General features: G+C 36.4%; 1 protein-coding gene across 1 annotated transcript in view; it reads right to left on the bottom strand.

The window, feature by feature from the left end:
- The window catches only part of stxbp5l (syntaxin binding protein 5L), a gene marked incomplete at its 5' end in the record, with an annotated part of 144,983 nt that overhangs the window by 36,145 nt on the left and 86,825 nt on the right, over positions 1-22,013 (bottom strand). The window contains 11 exons of the mRNA XM_081369643.1: positions 6,042-6,167; positions 6,342-6,508; positions 6,823-7,040; positions 8,210-8,250; positions 10,267-10,334; positions 10,441-10,588; positions 12,055-12,127; positions 14,701-14,855; positions 16,707-16,782; positions 18,123-18,246; positions 20,704-20,787. Of these exons, the coding sequence (XP_081225769.1) occupies positions 6,042-6,167; positions 6,342-6,508; positions 6,823-7,040; positions 8,210-8,250; positions 10,267-10,334; positions 10,441-10,588; positions 12,055-12,127; positions 14,701-14,855; positions 16,707-16,782; positions 18,123-18,246; positions 20,704-20,787 (1,280 nt within the window). The remainder of the gene's footprint in view (positions 1-6,041; positions 6,168-6,341; positions 6,509-6,822; positions 7,041-8,209; positions 8,251-10,266; positions 10,335-10,440; positions 10,589-12,054; positions 12,128-14,700; positions 14,856-16,706; positions 16,783-18,122; positions 18,247-20,703; positions 20,788-22,013) is intronic.

Genomic DNA, 22,013 nt, shown 5'->3' with positions numbered 1-22,013 from the left:
GTGTCCACCAAAGCGTTTTTTAACGCGGCTGGCGTGTTTTTTCAATTGTTTTCAATGGGAGCGCCGCGTTTTTAAAACGCCATGAGCGTAACGAGGCGCTGAGGGTTTTTTTACGCTGAAGCGCTGAGCGCTCTGTGTTTTTTACAGGTCGCAGAGAGTTGAAGAATGTTCAACTTTGGGTAAAACGCAGCGCTCATCACTGTCACTTTTTACCCAGCCGTCCAATCACAGAGGAGGAAGGGCGGGACAAATACCACACCGACCAACTATCACAACATTCTTTCTGTACAACGACATCAACCAGCAGAGCTAACCGAACAAAATGGATGAAAAATACATTTTTAGTATGAAACAAATTATCTGCGAACTCAGTTACAAGTAAACTGTGCTGCGGATATTCTGTATCATAGCAACGAAGCGTCTCAACTGGAAAAAAAAAAACGCTCTCAAGCGCCCACAGCTAGACGTTTTCAGCAGAGCGTCTAGCGTTTTCAGCTGGCTAAAAACGCTTTGGTGGACACACGGACTTAAGGCACACTGGCGCGAAAAACGCCATGCGTAAAAGCGGCATTTTTTAAAAAACGCCACGGGTTCGTTTTTTTGGTTTGACGCGCCGCGTCAAAAACTATTCGACCAATGAGATTGCCGCTTTTGTTCACGTGTCTGGAGCTTCTGAAGTTACAGTAAAACACAACTTGGGGGCGCTCAAACACAAAACGGTCTTGCCGAGCACACATACGTAGCGGCGAAGAAGATATACACCAAGTAGCGTCTACACTGCCTGGAAGAAATAAGACGAGGAAGATGCAAAGCAAGATGATTGTAGAGCTGCTGGTCTCGTTGGTGTCGGAACATAAAGAACTATATGACAAACGCGACAGCGACTACAAACATCTTGATAAAAGAGAACTGTTATGGAGTGGTTTCTGTTTTACATTAAGCGCCATCTAATGTCAGGGAATGAATTTGCATGTTCACTCGGTTCAAAAAACGCGTTGAAAAACGCTGGCGAATAACGCGCGCTGATATTCGTCCCGGTGTGTAGGGCCCTTTAGGCTATGTTTACACTAGTGCGTTTCCGTTTTAAAACGCACACCTTTTGCTAAGGTTACGCCATGCATCAATACTACTCCAGAGTTTTCAACTCTCGAAAACCGAGACTGTTGGAAACGCTGCAAAGCCCATTTTAGTTTGAGAACTCCAGGGTTGGATTTCGTGTAGACAGACCAAAACCAAGACTTTTGAAAACGAAGGCATGGATGCCCACATTGGGTCTTCTGGATGATTGCATACTTTTCTCTGATTCGTCAAGCCCCTATCATATGACCATTACACTAACGAAAGACAACAATAACATACCGGCCTCAACGACCATGTAAACAATTACATGGAGACGGAACTGCAAGCTTTGCTGACTTTGTTGTCCTTTTTAGCAGCCATTGTGCAGTTAAAGGGACAATAAGTAACTTTTTAGGTATTTTATTATCTAAAATCAATATTTGTATTCATAAATATGTCCTCAATGGTGTACAAATACCTCTGCCAATGATCTGACTTATCCTCGTAAACGAAGAATTTATTATCTTTATATACATAGGACGGGTAAGTCCACGGAGGCTTCCATGTAGTTCCGCCATCTTGAAAAACTATAATAGCAGAGAGGGACAAAAAGTACTAGGCCAACGCGTTTCCACAAGGCGTTTTCGTTCAGAGCCCGCGTCACGTGACTGAAACCAGCAGAAACGGAGCAGAGCAGTGAGAGGCGCTTTTGTCACTGCCCCGGCAAGTTTAAAAGGCTGCACTGCACGGTTAAGTCACAGGATAACGAGTCCTCTTCGTCGAAAAAGTCCACAATAAGACCGTAAAAGGAAACGTGATCGGAGATTACAAAAACAAGGGTTATTATAATGTCGGGATAGATAAAGCTTTCAAAAGAGATGCTGAAGTTGCCTGCTTTCTTCTCGACGGGTAAGTCAATGTCACGGTCTTAATTACAGGCTTTTTATTTTTTTATTAGCCTATATAGACCAGCGTTTCCCAGCGGGGTGACACGGCACCGTGGGGGCTGGGGTGCTTCTGGCGAGAGCAGGGGTGCTGTGTAAAAAAAAACAATTTTTACCATCAATCTCGGATCGTCGGAAGTCTCTAATAACAACAAATAATGCGCACAAATTTATAATAAAAATGCAAATCATAAGTTTTCGGCGTTGAATTGCGGAGGTTGCGCTTGCGTGTGATTTTATTCCCGTGCCTTATTCCCAGTGCGTCCACATAAAGCTGCCTATTTTTCATTGATGCGCTTACAGTCAAATAGGCTACACACGAAAACATTGTCACAACGTCTGTCTTGCCGCGTATTCACATAAACACATCGGTTATGTCCGTGCTTCTGTCAACGCAATGCGTGCGATTAATGTTTTTCAGTTTAACACGTTAAAAATATTTAACGCAATTAAAGCAGCATTTTTTTCTGTCATCCTTTGGCTAGCGTTACATTATATAATCACGTTCTTCTTCATGCAAATGCTTCTAACCATGCAAGCGAGAAAATACAAAAGAGAATGCGCTGTCTGTGATGCTGACACGACGCGCGCCAGACTCGACTTCTCTTTCGCGCTTTTGCTTTGAGTATCCTCATCAGAGCAGTCTTAAATGAGTTAAATAAAGTCTTAAATGAACGTTAAGAGTTGTGAGAAAAATGGGACGCGTGTGACATCAGAATCAAATAACACTTCATTCATAAAAATATGCCATTAAACAATTATTTGAAATATACTGTCTTTATGATGTTTCTATATTAATTTGGAGATTTACTGTGAAATTATTAGGCTACATAAAATATAGTAAAAACAAGCTATCTTGTGCAATTATAACAAAATTATCCCAAAAATTATCACATTATCCCAATTATTATCCCAATAATTATCCCATACATTGAGTGAGCAAACATTTAGGTGAGATTTGCAATGGTAATTGAGCAATGTTTATATATGAATAAAAAGCCTTAATTAAATATGTCATTATGTAAAGTGATCTCTTCAGAAGACAGTAATGATTTCCTAGATTTTAAATGGATGGACAAAAAAAATAATAATAATAGATAAAAATATCTATATGACAGTAGGCCTATAAGTTCTTCCCTGTGGTATTGAAAATTGATACATTTATTTATTTATTTATTTATTTATTTATTTATTTATTGCTCAAGTCATACATAAATGTTTCATTCATTCATTCATTCATTCATTCATTCATTCATGCATTCGTACAGGCATGAAAACAGGTCAGGGGTAAAAAAGGTGAGAAGGCGGCATACCCAGCCCCCCCCCATCCCCCCCCCCCACACACACACACACACATTTTTTTTTTAAATAAATGTAATGAGTGAGTAACGCGTGACAGTTAACACGAACAGATGAAATTAGTACAAATTTCTCATTTATTAATAGAATTGAACTATACTCCACAGTGATGAACACCCCCCCAAAAAACATGTAAGCTGCATTGACATAGTATTAGGCTACCAGTGTTTCTCACTGGATTTTTGGATCACTGTGATGAGTGGACCTCTGCCACTCTAGGGGGGTTCGGGGGTATGCTCCCCCGTAAGAAAATTTTGTGCTTTTTAAATGTTAAATTCATCAATCTGGTGCAAATTAAACAAAGAAAAATTCAAAACTCTTTTAGTTACAGTGTCTGTCTACATTACTACTACAATAATAGTTATAATATTAATCCCATGATAGTAATAGCCATATATTGTAAAACAAATGCACTGAAAAATAAAGGAAACTTTCATAATTAGTTTTGTACTAATTTCTATACTAACTTAATCAAGAAAAGAACCAATGGGCCGCTGATCTACTCATTTCATCGGGTGTCGTGTCAGAGAAAAAAAAACTATTTACTACTACTATTTATCACGCATTAAAAATGCCCCAAACCAGTCGTCTGTATGATAATCTGAAACAAGGACTGTCCTGCTTCACTTCACAGATGCTGAGTGAAAGGAGAATTATAGAATGAAAGGATACTCATTTATATGACACTTTATTCATCACGAGAACAGCTCGTTCAGCTCGTCATACGTCGTCCTTTCAGTTTCGGTTTTCAATCGATCAAGTTTTTTCACGTTCTCTCGATAAACCACCCCTTTCAATCCAATCGAAATTATTTGTAATAGAGCTGACACTTTGAGTTTTTAACGGGTTATGTTAAAGCCCTACTTGTTATTAATGTTTTTATGAAATATCTCTAGTGAATGCATTATCATATCACCGTATTATTTACCGCCATGCGAGCCACAAATTAAAGCTTGGCGAGCCACATGAGGCTCGCGAGCCGCGCAATGAATAACACTGCACTAACTGTTACTTGTTTCCTGCTCGCTCAGCGCTCACGGCGCCCGCGCCCGCTCGCGATATTATCTCGCCCACTTCTATGTCAAAATGTAAAAATAATGACATTGGCAACATCGCTGTCTGTATCTGACAGGACAGTTAACATTGTAAGCTAACTTACCTCAGGCTTGCTTTCCGACGTGCGGTTCTATGTTCGGCAGTGTGTCCAGTTGTCAGACTCGCGGTGTAAGACTTTGAAAACATTTCTGCCCGTTACTCTGACTCGTATTGGCTGTCATGTTTCGGCATTAGGAATGATGATTGTTTTTTAAAGCTGCGAAGTTTATGGTAACTTTATAGGGGATAAATGCTGGCCTCGACCTCGACCCCCCCCCCCCCATAAATATTTTCTCATCGGATCTGCACAAATCACGTAGGTGACCCTTTTAGGTTTTAAAACGGCGAATTTCGCCGAAAAGTGAGGAGTTTTCATGCCTGATTCGTAACATGCATGAACGAAGAAAAAAAAGGAACAGGAAGAAGAAAATCTTATGGTACCTGTCATTTATTTGTGCACATCAAAAATTTAATAAAAAAAACCCCAGCACATTTCAAGGTATAGTATCAAAGTAGTATCTCTACTATTGAGTAAAGTAGAGAAGGCCATATAAACAAGGTTGTAAGTTTTGTTTGTTCAAAACTGTAACATTCGTTTGTTCGCTGTGTCAAGTTGTAGTTTGTTTGAAATAACAAAACAGTTCACCCGAAGGAAAACTCGATGAAGTGCTATTGGAGGACATCCTGTCATAGCTTTTTGGTACATAATGGCTACCGTAGATGCAACACACATTTGAAAATGCGAGGCGCTAGAGAGCACTATTCATTTGATTGCAAAATACAATTTCACCACTAGATGGGAGAAAATCCTACTTACTGTCCCTTTAAACTCTGCATTTTATACTGCAGATGCCTACATGCGCAAGAGGTAATTTCACTTATGTAATTTTCACTCCAAATTTACACTTGTACACGAATGCCCAGTGTGCATGAACGTTCATGTGACATGCGTTTTCGGTCGTGTAGTGTGGACAGAAATCTTTTCTGAAATGCAGCGGAAACACCAGTACGGACGAGGATCATTTAAAGATTGTTAAATGCCGTGTTAAAACGAAAACGCACTAGTGTGGACATAGCTTTAATCTGCTGAATTCAAAGTCTTTCTGTCCATTGTAGCCAAACATCACCATGGAAACCTTTGCTCATAATAAGGTTGCAACTGAATCAAAACAGGATGACAAAAAGTGAAATATTCGAAAGGAGGCCAAATAACAACTGAGAGTTTTCCCACTTTAATCAAAAACATCAAACACCCCATGAGCTGGGATATTAACATCTGGACACATGAGGCTGGAGTGTGCAGTGATGACAAAATCAATTACATTTAACATGGGAGGACTGATATGAGTCAGAGAAGTCTCATATACCACACAATAATGTTTGATTACCATACTCATATACCATGGTACATCAGTCCAAACAGGTAGAAAAAATATCTTGGTATTACCACTGTATATTTGAATGCTAATTCTATGGTATTTATTTGCAAGGAACAGTAAAAGACAGAATATTAAATTAGAGGAAAAAGTGAAGATTCTATTGGCTGAATAAAATGGATAACATAAAAGAGGAGGAGTCACTTACAGTCCATAGGCAGAGTTTAAATCCAGGCTGGTGATTTGTTGTGGCGGCTCGCCATCAATCCATAATAACTGAACCACCAGCTCCGCCTGGTATCCAGGAGGCATTCGGATCATACGATCTTTAACCCTGAGAGGTAAGTATTCCAATTTAGTTTAATGCGGAATCGAATTTTTTTGTTAAATTTTCATTAAACCTTATATGTTCTATATTGTATTGTCTAGTAAGTAAGCTAACAATGTCCCGTCAAGTCCTACATACAGTAGATTAACATAAAACATTGTGATTTTTGTGTAGTCTAACTTGAGGCAAGGGATGCTGTCCCGCGCGCTGTCCGGCGTGTTGCTGCGGGGACTGGGGGGTTGTGGTTGGGGTGAGAGACCGCTGGGGTCTGAATAACATGGAGTGTTCTCTGTGTCCGACGGAGAGATGACGTCCTCCATCTCACACTGCAGCCGCACCTCTAAGGACTTCAGTGGAGTATTCACACACAATATAAAGTTAATCCATAGTATGCATTTAAAAAAGAAGATATTTTGAAGAATATTTTAACTGATTTTGTCCATTCAATAAAAGTCAATTGGGTCCAGAGTTGTTTTGGACCCAATTGGGTTTAATTGTTTGGACAAAATCAGTTGAGATATTCTTTTACATATATTATTCTGTATACAGAAAGACCATATACAGAAAGTTTTGAAACAGCATGAGGGTGAGTAAATGTTGACAGAATACATTTTTTGGGGTGAACTATCCCTTTAAAAGAACAGAAGTTTTCTCAACTCACCGTGATGGTGGTGTTGGCGTCATGTTTGCTGAAGCGGTACAGGATGACGTGGGCACTGATGCCGACTACACAAAAGATACGGCTCTGCGGGCACCAGCTGATCATCTGAACGGCGTAGGGGTCTTCCTCAACAAGCTCGCCGCCGCGTCCCACGTCTCCACTCTTAGGATTCTCAAATACCTTTGATGTCTTGAGCTTATACAACATCTGCAGTGTGACTGACAGAGATGGAGGTTATCACCTCATCACATCGTATTACATAATGAATGTGATGCACAGGGTGTTAAAACGGAAATAATGCCTTAAATGAAAATATTCTGTGTTTAGTCCAAGTTAAGCTTAATCGACAGCACCTAATGGTGGCATGATTACCACAAAGAATAGTGTCTCTACTTTTAGAGAGAAAAAAATAAACAGTTTAAATCAAGACATTTAAGGCACATTCACACCATGGATGATAACTGTAATGATAACTATAATTATAAAGTTTTAATAATTGCTATAATTTTTGGAGAATAGAGAAGTCCACACCACACTTCAACAATAACAACACAGATGAATAATATCTTTGGAATCACATTCAGAATATTTTTTTTTTCAGCTGATGACAGCCAATCAGAGCTTGTACATTTAAAGCAGAAGACGACATATCCGCAGCACGCCTTTATAACAAACAGAATGTTACTGTTCATTGGTGTGAATGCTAATAAAGTTATTTTTATACTTATCTTTATAGTTATCATTCTTGGTGTGAACAGGCCTTAACAAAGGAAGTGAATGGGGTCAATCTGTTAACAATAAAATAGACACATTTTTCAACAGTATAGCCACAAGACGTAAACAGTATCTGTATTAAAGAATTACACATTAAACTTGTCTGTGTAAAATTATATTCAGCTTTGTTGCCTTGCAACAGAAAACCACCCTCTAACCTTAGTTTGATTGTAAAATTATGATTTAAACAGACTAAAGTTAACACAATCATTAATGAAAGTGCTTTTATAAAATTATAAACATATTATTTTTTTATTTATATTATTATCATACAAAATTGTCCTCAATTGTGCGTCACTGTAACCTCAATATATTTTTTTAATAGTAAACAAGGGATGATCAAGGGATGATGTGGTAATCAACATTATGCCAAAAATGCTGTCAAGTGAGCTTAACTTGTATTGAACCCGGAATACTCTTTTAAGAAATGGCCATGGTTGTGAAACCATCACATATAGGTATGGTATTTGGATGTCCATTTTGGTCATATTGGGTTTGAATTGTAAAGAATGAAATGAAAAATGAGGAATCACATGGCAGAGGGAAGAAAGCATGAGATGGAACAGCATGAGGCTGAAGGGGGGGACAAGCTCTTCAAAGCGAAGACACTTACTCGCTGTGGCATCCCAAAACTTTATCGATCCGTCTGCATGTCTGTGGGGGACAGCAAAGAGGAAGGACAAAGAGTGATCGTATGAGCGAATGAGTGTATGTGTTAAACCGCTTAAGAGGAAGCAGGCAATGACAGCTATGGAAACAGGAGGGAAAAAGAGGCAGAGAGAACAACAGACAGGGTCAATAGCACTATTGAATTAAAGCGGAGAAGTGCGATACATTTACCAATGACAGCCAAGCAGGAGGCACATTTAGACATCACTGACTTCAAGTGAAAAAAAACGCAATCAATGCATGCTTCAGAAGTACAAAAACAAAATCAATCCAGAGTTTTCAAGCAAATAAAAATTCTATAAAAGACCTCCATGTGTGGGTGGAAAGTTTCACTTTTTGAGACAGGGGTGTCAAACTATTTTGAAGAGTCTTGTGTGGGCCGATTTGTTCATTTGTTTTACCTGCACAACAAACCTTCTGAAACTACTAAAGATAAAGATTATGCTTTCAAAAAAATTAAAAATTCAGCTGCAAGAAAAGGAAGCACATAGATTTTACTACTTTCATTAAGAAGCCTTTAGATGACATAAACATATGAAATCATAACATCAGTTGACAGTTAACCCTATAGCAGTTAAAAAAAAAAAAAACTGTATGCGTTAAGCGGAAGAACATTGATTTGTGCTCCAGCCCTGCGTGACTCTGCTTTATGAGAAGCAGGATAACCATATGCATCCACATTCACTACTATGCTTAATAGATATAACCAATTTAGATGAAAAGAATCTCAAGCTAACTAGCTGAAGACGTTCCTGTAGCTATACCCATTAATAGACATGACACTACATATGGCAATTTATGTTTTCAATAAAATACCTTAATCACCTGTTGAGTAATAAAAATGCCATCTCCACGTCACTTTTAAAACATTTCAAATTCCTTATAGTCCTCACCATCTTCGAAAAGCCAAGCAAAGCTAATGTTATCCTTGTTTTATTGCGAGCTCTGTCACATTCTCTTTTTGCCAGCAAACTCTCCTCTTTTTTTAAAATGGGTGATTCCCCAGAGGTTTGAGATATAGCATGCCCCATGTCAACCATGGAGAAACTTTCACTATTTACGGATATGACGGGACACGAACAGGTGAGTAACATATGTATTGAATTTTCGATGAAAACCATCCCAGCAGGTCTAAAATCTAAACCTTATAATAGGCTTACCATAGTGAATCAGGGTAAGACAAAACCACGTTTTGGAAGAAGGGCTGATGATGTATTGACTCGTTATTTACATTTTGTTAATTCTGGAAAAAGTTACATAATGTACCTTTAAATGCTACAAATTGCTGTCTATTTTTTTATTCCAATGCCTAAGTTACAAATTTATGTAAAAAAAATTTTTATCAGAAATGATTCTTTGGTAACTGAATGCATAAGACATGTCACATTGTAGATTTTTGCACAGATCGAGATATCAACTTAAAAAAATGTCAAATAAAGACTAAATCATTACGGTTTCCAATAATTTTATGCAACAATATTTCAAAAGCAGCATATAAAGCATACTGCTCAAATACCTTCAGAAAGTTTAGCTGTAATGCTAAAACTGACATGTTTCGTTAAATCAGTTTGCAATATACACTACCATTCAAAAGTTTGTGGTCAATAAGGAGATTTTTTTTAAGAAATAAATTTTTTTCAGCACAAATATATAAAATTGATCAAAAGTGGAAGTAAAGATATTTACATTGTTGTAAAAAAAAAAAAAAAAAAAAATATATATATATATATATATATATATATATATATATATATATATATATTTCAAATTAATGCTAATCCTGAAAAAAATAATAATAATTTGATCAAATAAATGCCACCTAGGTAAGCTAAAGAGACTTCTTTAAAAAATATTCTTATTCTAAGGTGTAAGCATGCAATACCAGAAATAATCAATAAAATAATACTTAATATGATACATGATACTGACATTTAGCCTTGTTTCTGAGCTTTCAGCCACAGATGCATGTTGAAAACATAAACCACTCACAAATTCACTTACCCTGTAACGATAATCTCTGGATACGTCTGCGAACCGACAGTCCATGTGCCACCACTGACCGGCCACTCCTGAACACAAAAACAATAAAAAATTAAAATAAAAAATAGATGGTGTTCCAATGGAAATCGAGAAACTCAAAAAAACATTGTAAATTAGCTTAGAACTTTGACAAACCTTGTGACTATAGCCGGTCTTTTTGTGTTTGGCTCCTATGGAGTAAAGCACGGGTATGATGTCGGGGGGACAGTCGGCAAAGTAAGCAGTGCACGTGACTGGAGACTCATGGACGTCCATGGGGTATGGGTTCTCAAAGATGGGAAAACTAAAGGAGAGAGAGATTTATAAATGAACAACAGGTATTTATTAAACAGAAGATTTCTCTGAAGTCTGATTGGAATATATCACATTCAAAATTTCATTAAATAGCCTATATCCATATACGCATCTGTGCCCGCACATTAACTGACTGACTTCTGTATTAATGTGCATTACGTTGCTACAGGCAAGCATAAAAAGAATACATCAGGGTCTCCAACCTTAAGTGACAGCTACCTGAAGGGGATCAAATGATCTGCAGGGCTACAAATTTGAAATACATAAGAATGAGTGTTATCATGATAAAAGAAACTGAGGCTATTTATAGAAAGTGCCCTGTGGGCGACTCTATGTGGGCTACCAGGTACTGACTCCCACGAGTACTATATTGATGCCACTGAACTACATTTATGCAACTGAACTATATTACTCAAAAAAGACTAAAAATTAAGAATATATTATTATTAATATGACAGGTTGTCCTGCCCTCACGGCAGTAAATATGTCATAAGAGAAGAGATGTCGCTGCAAGAGGGATGGAAAGTTAGTTTTAATAAAGATTACAAACATTTTTTTTTAAATAATGATTTATAATAAATACTGCAAATAAAAAAATATATATATACTGTATGTATATATATATATATATATATATATTAATATATATATATATATATATATATATATATATATATATATGAAGAGTTCAGATGCAAAAACCTCTAAGTGCCATCTGAAATTTTCTTCTAGAATGATCATTTTTTATCAAGCTTGTATATGTAAGTTCAGTAATTTCACTTAAATGACAATTAATAGGTAATTTTCATTGCCATTTAAGTGAAATTACTGAACTTAAATATACGAGCTTGATAAAAATGATCATTCTAAACGAAAATTTCAGATGGCACTTAGAGGTTTTTGCATCTGAACTCTTCATATATATATATACCTTTATTTATGCCTACTTTAATGGAATATATGGATGACTGTCTGATTCTGAGAAGGTTTGAATGCCGCAGTTTGTTTTTGTTCCTGCACTGCGTCTTTGTGAAGAAATGGCCTTAAAGCAGAGAAAACATTTGATGTCAAACTGCCAAAGTCTCTAAAAGAGACAAACGGCCAGTCGGTGTGTGTCTGTGTATGAGTGTCAAGCTGACCTTGGCTCTTGTTCTTAATAATGACTCATTTGATGGATGTTTATGAGTGACAACTCCATGATATTTACCTTTAACAGATAAACACACACCTACACAAACTCAGATTTAAACCCTTTTTCACAAACCATCTTTAAAATAACACACACACACACACACACACAATATTTATTGAGTGTTGTGCGATGTTGCCTCTGGTGGAAATACTAGTGCGAGGTGTTGTTGGAGTACATCACATTGAGTTACATCATTCAGACACACACACATGGCAGGAAGTGTGTGAGTATGATAGTGGAAAGAGAAAGATGAGATTGCTCACTTGCTCTGGGTTAAATCGACCACAACAAAATCTTTCTCCAGCAGAACCACCACCGCATACGGCTCCTGGACCTCTGTCAACACAAACACATCTCAACAAATCACCATCTATGAATTCTAGACAATGACAGCACAAGAATAGATTCAATACTCTAGAATTATGGATATTACTTAATTTATAGGATAAGTAATGTAGTACAAGACTGGACCCCATTGACATTCACTGAATGAAAAAGACAAAAAAAATGATATAAAAATACGTTTTAATTTGTAAATTAATTATATTATAAATATTTATGTTCCACAGAAGTCAGTCATACAGGTTTTCATTATAAATGACAGAATTTTGAATTTTTTGGGTGAAATATCCCTGTAATATGATGATAGAACTTCAAATTTCACTTTAAAATTCATTATTTTTGCAATTGTATTTATTCTGGTGGTGTAGAAATTACACACTTCAGCTTTAATCTTTGTGAGGGAAAACTGGTGACAAGGTGTATTTGTGTGTAACAATTAAGCTCTGGAGACACAGTGGAATCCTAATGATACATGATTCTCATGTTCTCTTTTCTAAAAACTGTAAAGGTCATGAAGATAATATATAATGTACAATGTATAATGTACAATGTGTGTTGGTTAGAGTGAACGAACAAGCAGAGAGTAGCAGGGAGACAAGCAGGGAGAAAGAAAGATAAAAATGGGTAACAACTGAAATCACTTCACATTTGGTGGATGCTTGCTGTTTCTTTTCTGTTGTATTCTGGGTAACAAATTCTGTGCATGTGTGTACATGTACTTGACAGTGCTTTGCCTGCCAAGAGAGAGAGAGAGAGACTGATATAGCGACTCTGTCTTTCCGCTTGACTGAACAGAGCCAAAGATGTCACTCCTCAAACCATTTAGAATCAATTCTTATGTAGCATTTCACCTTACTGATGTCAGATTTGCAAACGAGTCATTCGTTTAAGCTGGTTGTTTCTAAAGATAATATGGAATCGATTTACAATGCATTTACACTACTGTTCAAAAGTGTCTCTTATACTCACCAAGTATGTGAATAAAAAATAAAATAAAAACAGAAATATTATTACAATTTAAATAGCCTGTTGTCTATTTCAATATATTTTTAAATTAATTTTTAAAATGTATTCCTTTAATCACAAAGCTGAAATATCAGCAGTCATTACTCCAGTATTGAGTGTCACATGATCCTTTAAAAATCGTTTAATAAACATTTCTTAATATTTTGGTGAAAACCGTGATACTTTTTTTAGGATTATTTGATGAATATGACATTCAAAAGAAAAGCATTTATTTGATAATTTTATTGATTTATTATAGACATATTTTTATGACATTATAAATGTCTTTACTGTTACTTTTGATCAATTTAATGCATCCTTGCTAAATGAAAGTATTAATTTCTTTAATTTCTTTCAAAAAAAATTCTTACTGACCCCACACTTTTAAATGGTAGAGTATAATGTTATAAAAGCTTTCTATTTCAGATTAATTCTGTTATTTTAAACTTTCTATTCATCAAATAATTCTGAAAATAAATTGTACCCAACTGTTTTCAACATTGATAATAATCATAAATGTTTCTTGAGCAGCAAATCATCATATTAGAATGATTTCTGAGGGATCATGTGACACTGAAGACTGGAGTAATGCTGCTGAAAATTCAGAAAAATATGTAATAATATTTCACAGTTTTACACCTGGCTCGTTTGAAACGTTTGTTTCTAAAGCTGATGCATTTTCTCCTTTAGTTCGGTTCGTTTATGCATATATGAACTTGGCAATCGCGCTCGGATCTGTACCAAAACAATCACTTTGAGATCGCCTGAATGAGGTGATCTCTGTCCGATTGAAAATTAACTCTGAATCCGACCCAACGGACCAATGAACCAAGTGGTCATAATTCATACCGGGGAATGAATTATATAAAAAAGCAGCAGTGTCTGATTCTGTGAGTGAGCGCATTAGTTATCGCAGTTGAATACCAAAAGAGCACCTCTTCATCTTAAAATGTTGAGTAATTGCTCTTCTCCATGCATTGCAAGAATGCTGTCCCGACGAAGCCTTCATTCGCGCTCTAACTGCATTATGAATTTTATATATATATATCTTTATTAGTGTATGAATACACTACCGTTCAAAAGTTTTAGTTTGGTAAAAAATTTTTAATGTTTTAGAAAGAAGTCTCTTCTGCTCACCAAGGCTGCATTAAAGGCTCACAGTAAAAACATAGTTTTCGAAGAAAACGAAAAATAGTTAAGGTTATGACATCAAATTGGAACAAATGCAAAAAAAAATTATGAAATACAACTAAAACTTAATAATAGCTAAAACAGTACAATTAATAGTATTTAAATAAATACATATTTCAAAATAAGAAAGATTTAAAAAGTAGAAGAACAGGAACTCTACTGTGTGTTTGAATTGATTTATTAGAAACGGTCAGAATGAATCAATTGATTCACTTAAATGAATCTCCTCTCCACTCTCTTTTAACAACAATGGATTAGGTCTACAATGAGACGAAGAACAAACTTAAGTTTACTCAATCCAATTAAATGTTGCCCCAAGAACAAGACAACTGATATGGAAGACAGGAGACTGAAGCTCTCAGCATACTCACCGTTGATATAGGGAGTGTCACAGAGCACCATGAAGTCCACTATTGGATAGTCCATCTCTAACACTGTGATGGCTTTGCCATGCATGATGGTTAGGGTGGGTCTCCGTCCTGCCTTATCATACGAAAGCCCTCCGGAAAAGACTACAAAGGCTTCACTACTGGAAGACAGAAAATTTTGAAAAAGTGTAAATGGAAAACCTAATTTTGTCTGTCTGAAATTATTTATTCATCGTGTCAAAACCCATAGCTTCTATCTTATTGGAAGGAGACTTTCATGCCACACAAAACAACCTTGCTTTGACTTCGAAGGTCCTCTCAATACATTGCATTGTTTCAATTTAAAGTCTTATTCACAACCCTGAAATATTCAGTCTCTATGCAAAATAGGAAGAAACAAAAAGGGGAAAACAACAATACAGCCAAACTAATTTAAAATATCATTAAAACTGAGTTGGCCACTTATGACCACTTCTTTGAACAGACGGGGGAAAAAACAAACAATCAAAGATGGAAGTTTCTACAAATTATGTTTTGCATCTCCCGAGGAAAACAGGCTTTATAAAAACAGGCAGTAAACTTGAATTGTTTTGTGACAAGATAAAACAGCAGTAATGGTTCTTGAGTGACACATCTATAGCAAGCAAATAGCAGGATTAAATGAATCCAAAACACTCAAGACTGCACTTCCCATAATTCATTAGCTGTGTTTTGTGTTGCATTCCATTTATCCTCGGAGAAGGGAAATTCCTGGTCCCCAGTAGGAACTTTTAACTGGAACGCCCCCCTCAACCTAGAGTTGAGACTGGGAAACTCTGGGGAACCACAACAGCCCCGAATTCAGAATCCAATATGACTGCTTAGCACAATCAACCATAGTGAAACAGTAGTAACATATTGTTTTCCGACCTGTCTACTGTCATTCCAGGCCCCGACATCCCTCTTTTGAGGTAAATGGAATGAACCATTAATCTCAGAGTGGAACCGTCAGGGCCCAGGCAGTCAGAGAGGGTCTAGACTACTGTAAAAAAAATATACATATATTTACAAACTTTTAAATGATAGTTTAAAAAGTAAAAACTTTTTTAATAAAAAGCCATCCATCCTAATGTTATTTCAGGAATTCATAAATTGACACTAAACATCTAAATCTTTTTGAGGAAATAAACCCTTCAAATCGGCCTATTCAGTTTGTGTTGTGTTGTGTAGACGTCCATTTTCTCCCTATTAGGATTTGTCCACCAAATGCTTTCAGTTCTGTGATTGGTGGTCCAGCTATGAAATTACAGAGGGCCAAGCAATAGCAAATAAATGAGAGACTAACTGACCAATCATAGTCATAGTCCCTCTAAATGGGTGGGGCTTGTTATCACTAACTTTATGACAAGTTCTGCCCGCTGTGGGGAACACAGTTGGGGGAAAAAACACGGATAAAATAGCTAGCGCTATTCGCTATGGAAAACGCAAGTAATGTTAGTGAGTAGGACATCATTGCTAATAAATTTTTCCCCAAATCATACATTTATTACGGTCTGTTCCAAACATTTAATCGGCAAATGAGCCAGTCTAATGATGTTATTTATTATCAACATTGCTTGTTTGTGGTGGTGGATTCCAAAATGCCACAATCGCTGTTCACAGTCTATGACGCAGACGTGTCTGTCACTAATTTGCTTTGGTCTGAGTGCTGTCATGATACGGCTTACATTAAATTTAGTTGGTTTAGTGTCATATGTTTTTCAACCCGACCAGTTGTCACCATATTCCGCTAAACTGCACACACCGATTGTGTGATGATGCAATTATTTGTAATGAGGATTTGCATTTTATTACATAGTTTTATTTTGGTAATAACTCTCAAACTCACTGTGCTGACTGATTGTTGCATTTCTTATCAAAGGTAACTTGTGCAGTACTATAGAAGAGGACACGGTAAGCTAGGGGTGGGGGGGCCAAGGCTCAAGAGTCACAGTTTGCTACTAGTGTGACTTTTTTGTGTGTTCTCTTACCTGTTTCTGGAGGTCTTGTATTCGACCTTGAGAATGGGTTTACATGACTCTTTTCTACCGTCTCTCTGAGTCTTGCCTGAAAAAAAACAACAACAGACAAAATGGTAAGTTTTAAATGCATCACATTTTCACCTAAACCTTTCTTACGTTTATGTCTAGAACTTTCTGATTAATAAAAACTTTTCCCAGAGCGAGTGTGTTCATCTTTATATAACCACTGAGCTCAAGGCCAGGACCCCAAACATAGCAGCAAAGATTGAGAGTGAATCACTTATTTCCTGTCAAATCAAACTTGCACACACAAATACACACTGCAAACCCACACACTGAATCATCCTCCATAATGAACACACCTGGTGAGGGGGTGTGTTTGCTGACTACGTCAGAGTCAGATTTCACTAATAGATGGTGAGTCATGGAAGATGGGTCTTTAACTGTCCCTGTGGGTTTACTTATCTATACTTTGGGATCAAAATGTGGCCCCAGAAGTGAGCCAAGCCTGACAAAACCTAATTTTTGGGGGGGAAATTTGAGGACATCCTTATTTGGGAAAAAAATTTCATAAAACAATTTTTTATTTTTTTTTATCTACTAATTCAAAAAGTCTTGTTTGAATTCTTTCCCCACCATTGATGGAATTTTCCATAATTTATGACACAACGGTTCCCTGTTTTCACTGCTACGCGGCAAGGGGCATTGTAGTCTTTGACAAAAACACGATTTTTGTTTCAAAACAATGCTTTTTTGAATGAAACTTTCCTACATTCAAGTGTTGATAAAAATAATGCATTAAGCTAAGATAAAAGGCAGAGGCTCTGTTCTTTCTTTTAATATATTGCATGTGCATATTCACACTTTGGGTGTGGGTTAAGGTTAGTATGTTAAATGGCTTTATATAAATGCAGTAAAAGTCAAGTCAAGTCACCTTTATTTATATTGCGCTTTATACAATACAGATTGTTTCAGAGAGGCTTCACAGTAATTATATGGTCTATGTAAGTCTATGGTATGTCCTCATTAGGTATATAGTATATAAAGGATGATACACAAGCAACAATTTTTTCTAACTAAAATATCACATATTACATTATAGCAAAAATGCAACTGAAACCGTAATTGTGAATTGTAATAATTTTAAACACCATAAAAATGATCATATGGTAATTGGAGGTCAATGCTTTTTTATTTTTCCAGGCCTATTCATTTCTTTAAAAAATATATAATTTATACAGAGCATGACTGTAATTTTTACGTTTCAGCCTTATTTCAGTAAAAAATCATAGATATGCACCTATCCTTAAATTTAATGAAGCTCATTAAAAGGTTTAGATGTTTAAAATAAACAATAGTGAACCAGCTTTAAATAAGATTATTATTAATATGTGGGAAAAAAACATACTTTATGTGTGTACCCACCATGAGGGAAGGTGACTTGAAAAGGTTTGGCTGTGTTTCTCAGATTCCACATGCTCAGACTGCCGTCCGAATGACTGCACATGAACTGCCGCCCCTCGTGATGCCAGCTTACAGAGTGAATGGCCTGACAGAAAGAATAGAGAAGCGAGCAGGATTGCATTAATAAACATTTAAAAGTATGCCCAGATTATAATACAACTCATTTATTTCATACTGTTTATTTGTGGCCTTTGTGAGAGGACAGGAAATAAGGACGAAAAGAAAAAGAATGTGATCACAAATGATAAAAAAGGAGGTTTAAAAATAAACCTCTAAGAACTGCATAGTATGTGTGTGTGTGTGTGTGTGTGTGTGTGTGTGTGTATATATATATACAGTATTATATATATATATATATATATATATATATATATATATATATATATATACAGTATATATATATATATATATATATATATACAGTGTGTATATATATATATATATATATATATATATATATATATATATATATATATATATATATATATATATATATATATATATATATATAAGTGGAACAAGTTATATAATAATGTGAACAATTCTTTTCGAGCACCAAATGATTAGAATGATTTTTGAAGGATCATGTAGAAGACTGGAGTAATGATTCTGAAAATTCAGCTTTGCGTCACAGGAATAAATTACATTTTAAAACATGTTAGGATAGAAAACAGTTATTTCAAGTTATAATAATGTTTTACAATATTATATTTTTACTGTATTTTTTGATCAGATCAGTGAACATCAGTGAACATAAGAGACTTCTGTCAAAATCAATAAAAAAAAAAATCTTACTGAGGAAAAAAGACGGAGAAGTAACAATAGAAAACAGTCAGAGAAGTGAAAAGAGGGAGAACGAAATGTGTGCATCCTCAATTTGGCTCCATAAATTAGAGAACCGAAGACATGACTAATAGTTCCTGCTTGTGAAAGTCTCTCTCTCTCTCTCTGACCTTCATCCATCTAAGAGTCAATAATCCGATATCAGTAATTACTCCACCATCAAAGCAGCCTGATCTCCACTCATCTACTCGCTAATGTCACACAGTAAATAATAAGTGAAATGATATCGGCGTCAGATTTATTTGATGTGAGTTGGGAGTGTGTATGAAAGGGGTTTAAAGTGTATGAGGGTGATGTTTAGTATAGAGAGGGAAAGAGATTTTTGTACCTTTCCGAATCTAATCCATTTCCTTTCAACATTAACTAACGTGTCCTTTTGTGTCTTTTGTCTCATTCCCAGTAACTCGCTTCTTTCCTCACTCCCTCGTTCAAAATGCTTTCTATTTAAAGTACATTTTTCCACACACGTGTGCATACCAGGCGGGCATCTAAAGCAGCAATTAGCAGACCCCTAGACATTTCCATTTACCCACTCTGACAAACGCTTGCCGAGCGACGGTGCCTGAGACTCCCTCCGCACAGGCAGCGCTGACAGATGATCAGAGGGTGCCGTCACCGAACTGAAACCCGCAGTAAAGGGCTGGAAGGAGAAAAGGGCGAGTTTTTGGAAGGTTTTGTGCGTGCCGCTGTGAGCCAAGGGGCGCTGTGATTGAAACATGTTTTGGAAGGATGAATGCGAGCAGCTGGCTGCAGGAGGCAGTTCCTGTTTCAGAATGAAGATAAAGTTGTGTGCCAAGCAGTGATTATGCTAAACACATCCACATGGCACAAGGCGGGAAATTAAATCAGAAAAGTGACTTGTGCTCAGTGTTGTTGTAAATCAGCAACAATGTGGGGGAAAAAAATGAGCAGATGAGCCAAGTGCTTCGTACCAAAAGTAAATTTACTTGGACAATGGAGAGCGAGAGAGAGACGTTGTTTTTTTGTTCCCTTCTCCAATTTATTTTTGTTTGTCTTGTTTTTGGCTGAGGGCTAGATAATAACAAGATGATAAACCGGAGCTTGTGGGTCACACACACGCACACACACAGAGACTGAGACACAAAAAATAATATGAATGTAAAAATTAAACAGAGTATGTGTGTACATACATAAACACTGTATGTACTGTAAAAACTTTATGAAATTATATAGAAAAACATTATTTATATATGAAGAGTTCAGAGGCAAAAGCCTCTAAGTGCCATCTGAAATTTTCTTCAAGAATGATCATTTTTGTCAAGCTTGTATGTTTATGTTCAGTTATTTCACTTTAATGGCAATGAAAATTACCTAATAATTGTCATGAAAGTGAAATTACTGAACCTAAATATACAAGCTTGATAAAAATGATCATTCTAGAAGAAAATTTCAGATGGCACTTAGAGGCTTTTGCATCTGAACTCTTCATATAGAGTTATTTCTTGTAGAGACCGTGATACATGTTTTTCAGGATTCTTTGATGAATAGAAAGTTATATAAAAAAGCTGAATAATAAATGCCATCACAGGAATAAAATTAGATTTTAAATTGTAATATTATCATTACTTTCATAATCTTTTCTTACCAACCCCAAGCATTTGAACAGTAGTGTACATATTATAATCTATTATTATGGAAGATTTATGCAAAAAAGAAGTGATAAACACTTGACACTCACCTCATCATAGTATATCCTGAAGTCAGCTCTTTTGACCCTCAGGTCCCACATTACTATTGTACCGCTCTCAAAACCTATCAACAACTGAGGGACAGAGAGAGAGAGAGAGAGAGAGAGAGAGAGAGAGATCTATAAATCCCAAATGGATGGCAATAAATAGTGGAAATAGTGTGTTACAAATGTCAAGGAGCTTTTTGGCTGGTTTGATTTCGAACAGAACTGACACACTGGTGATTGGGCATATTTATTATTTAGCTGAACATGAAGGAGCAAGTGCAGATCAAAACAGACCCTTGCTTGATACTGGGAATCCTCTCGCTGTCACAAACATTGGCAGAATGTGTGTTGGACAAAAATACTGATTTTCAGAATTGTCTCCCTCTTAGTTCATGAGTATGAATTTGAATGAAAGGAAAATAAATGATCACATTTTAACAGTTCTTCCTTTAATCCAAATTCAGATTCAACTTCTGCATCCTATCAATCAGACATTTGACTGTCTCCACCTCTAATATTGTCTGTGCTACAGCATATTTTCTGCTTTGTATCCTTTTCCTAAACCTTATCGGTCCCCCAAACTCGTCCGTATCAATTCCCACAATGCATTTGATCTTCTGTGACTACAGCAGCATGTAACCACGGCGATCTTCTCCGATTCTTTTCTTGGAAGATGACCTTGCAGTACCCACTCCAAAATGCCATACCTCCTCTCCTGGAGATGGCAGATCAGGAAATGCTTTAAAGGAATAGTTAACCCAGAAATTAACATTTCATCACTCACCTCTGTCGTTCTATCCCTGTATTATGTTCATCTTGTCTTATGTTCTTCTAGGAAGCACAAGAGATGTGAGGCAGAATGTCCAAGCTGTTCTTTTCCATACCTTGAAAAGTGGACGGTGAATTATACTGTAAAGCACCAAAAGACCTATGGCTTCAGTAGACTTAAAATATATTGTCCTTTGATTTTTGACCCTTTTGGAGCTTGGAAATATAAATCATTATCCATTATCCACTGCTCAGACTTTCTGTCTAACATCTCCTATTTTGTTCCATGGAAGAAAGTAAGTCATTCAGAGTCGAAAAACATGAGGGTGAGTATTTGATGATAAAACTGTCGTTTTTGCATGAACGTTCCTTTAAATGATTGTGAATTTGAGTGCATGTGAGAGATGCTTAGCATGCATCCTCAATACAAGATGTTAACACCAGTAGTTGGGGTGAACATCAGGTCGCATAACAAGTGTATGCGTGCGTGTGTGTGTATCCTGATGAGTGTCAATGAATCAGAACTGTGCCAACGCATGCAAAGT

The sequence above is a fragment of the Scardinius erythrophthalmus genome, assembly GCF_964197995.2.
Source record: "Scardinius erythrophthalmus genome assembly, chromosome: 6".
Classification (NCBI taxonomy): Eukaryota; Metazoa; Chordata; class Actinopteri; order Cypriniformes; family Leuciscidae; genus Scardinius; species Scardinius erythrophthalmus.
Note: the sequence above shows the minus strand (reverse complement) of the source record. Positions and strands in the feature narration are given on the sequence as shown.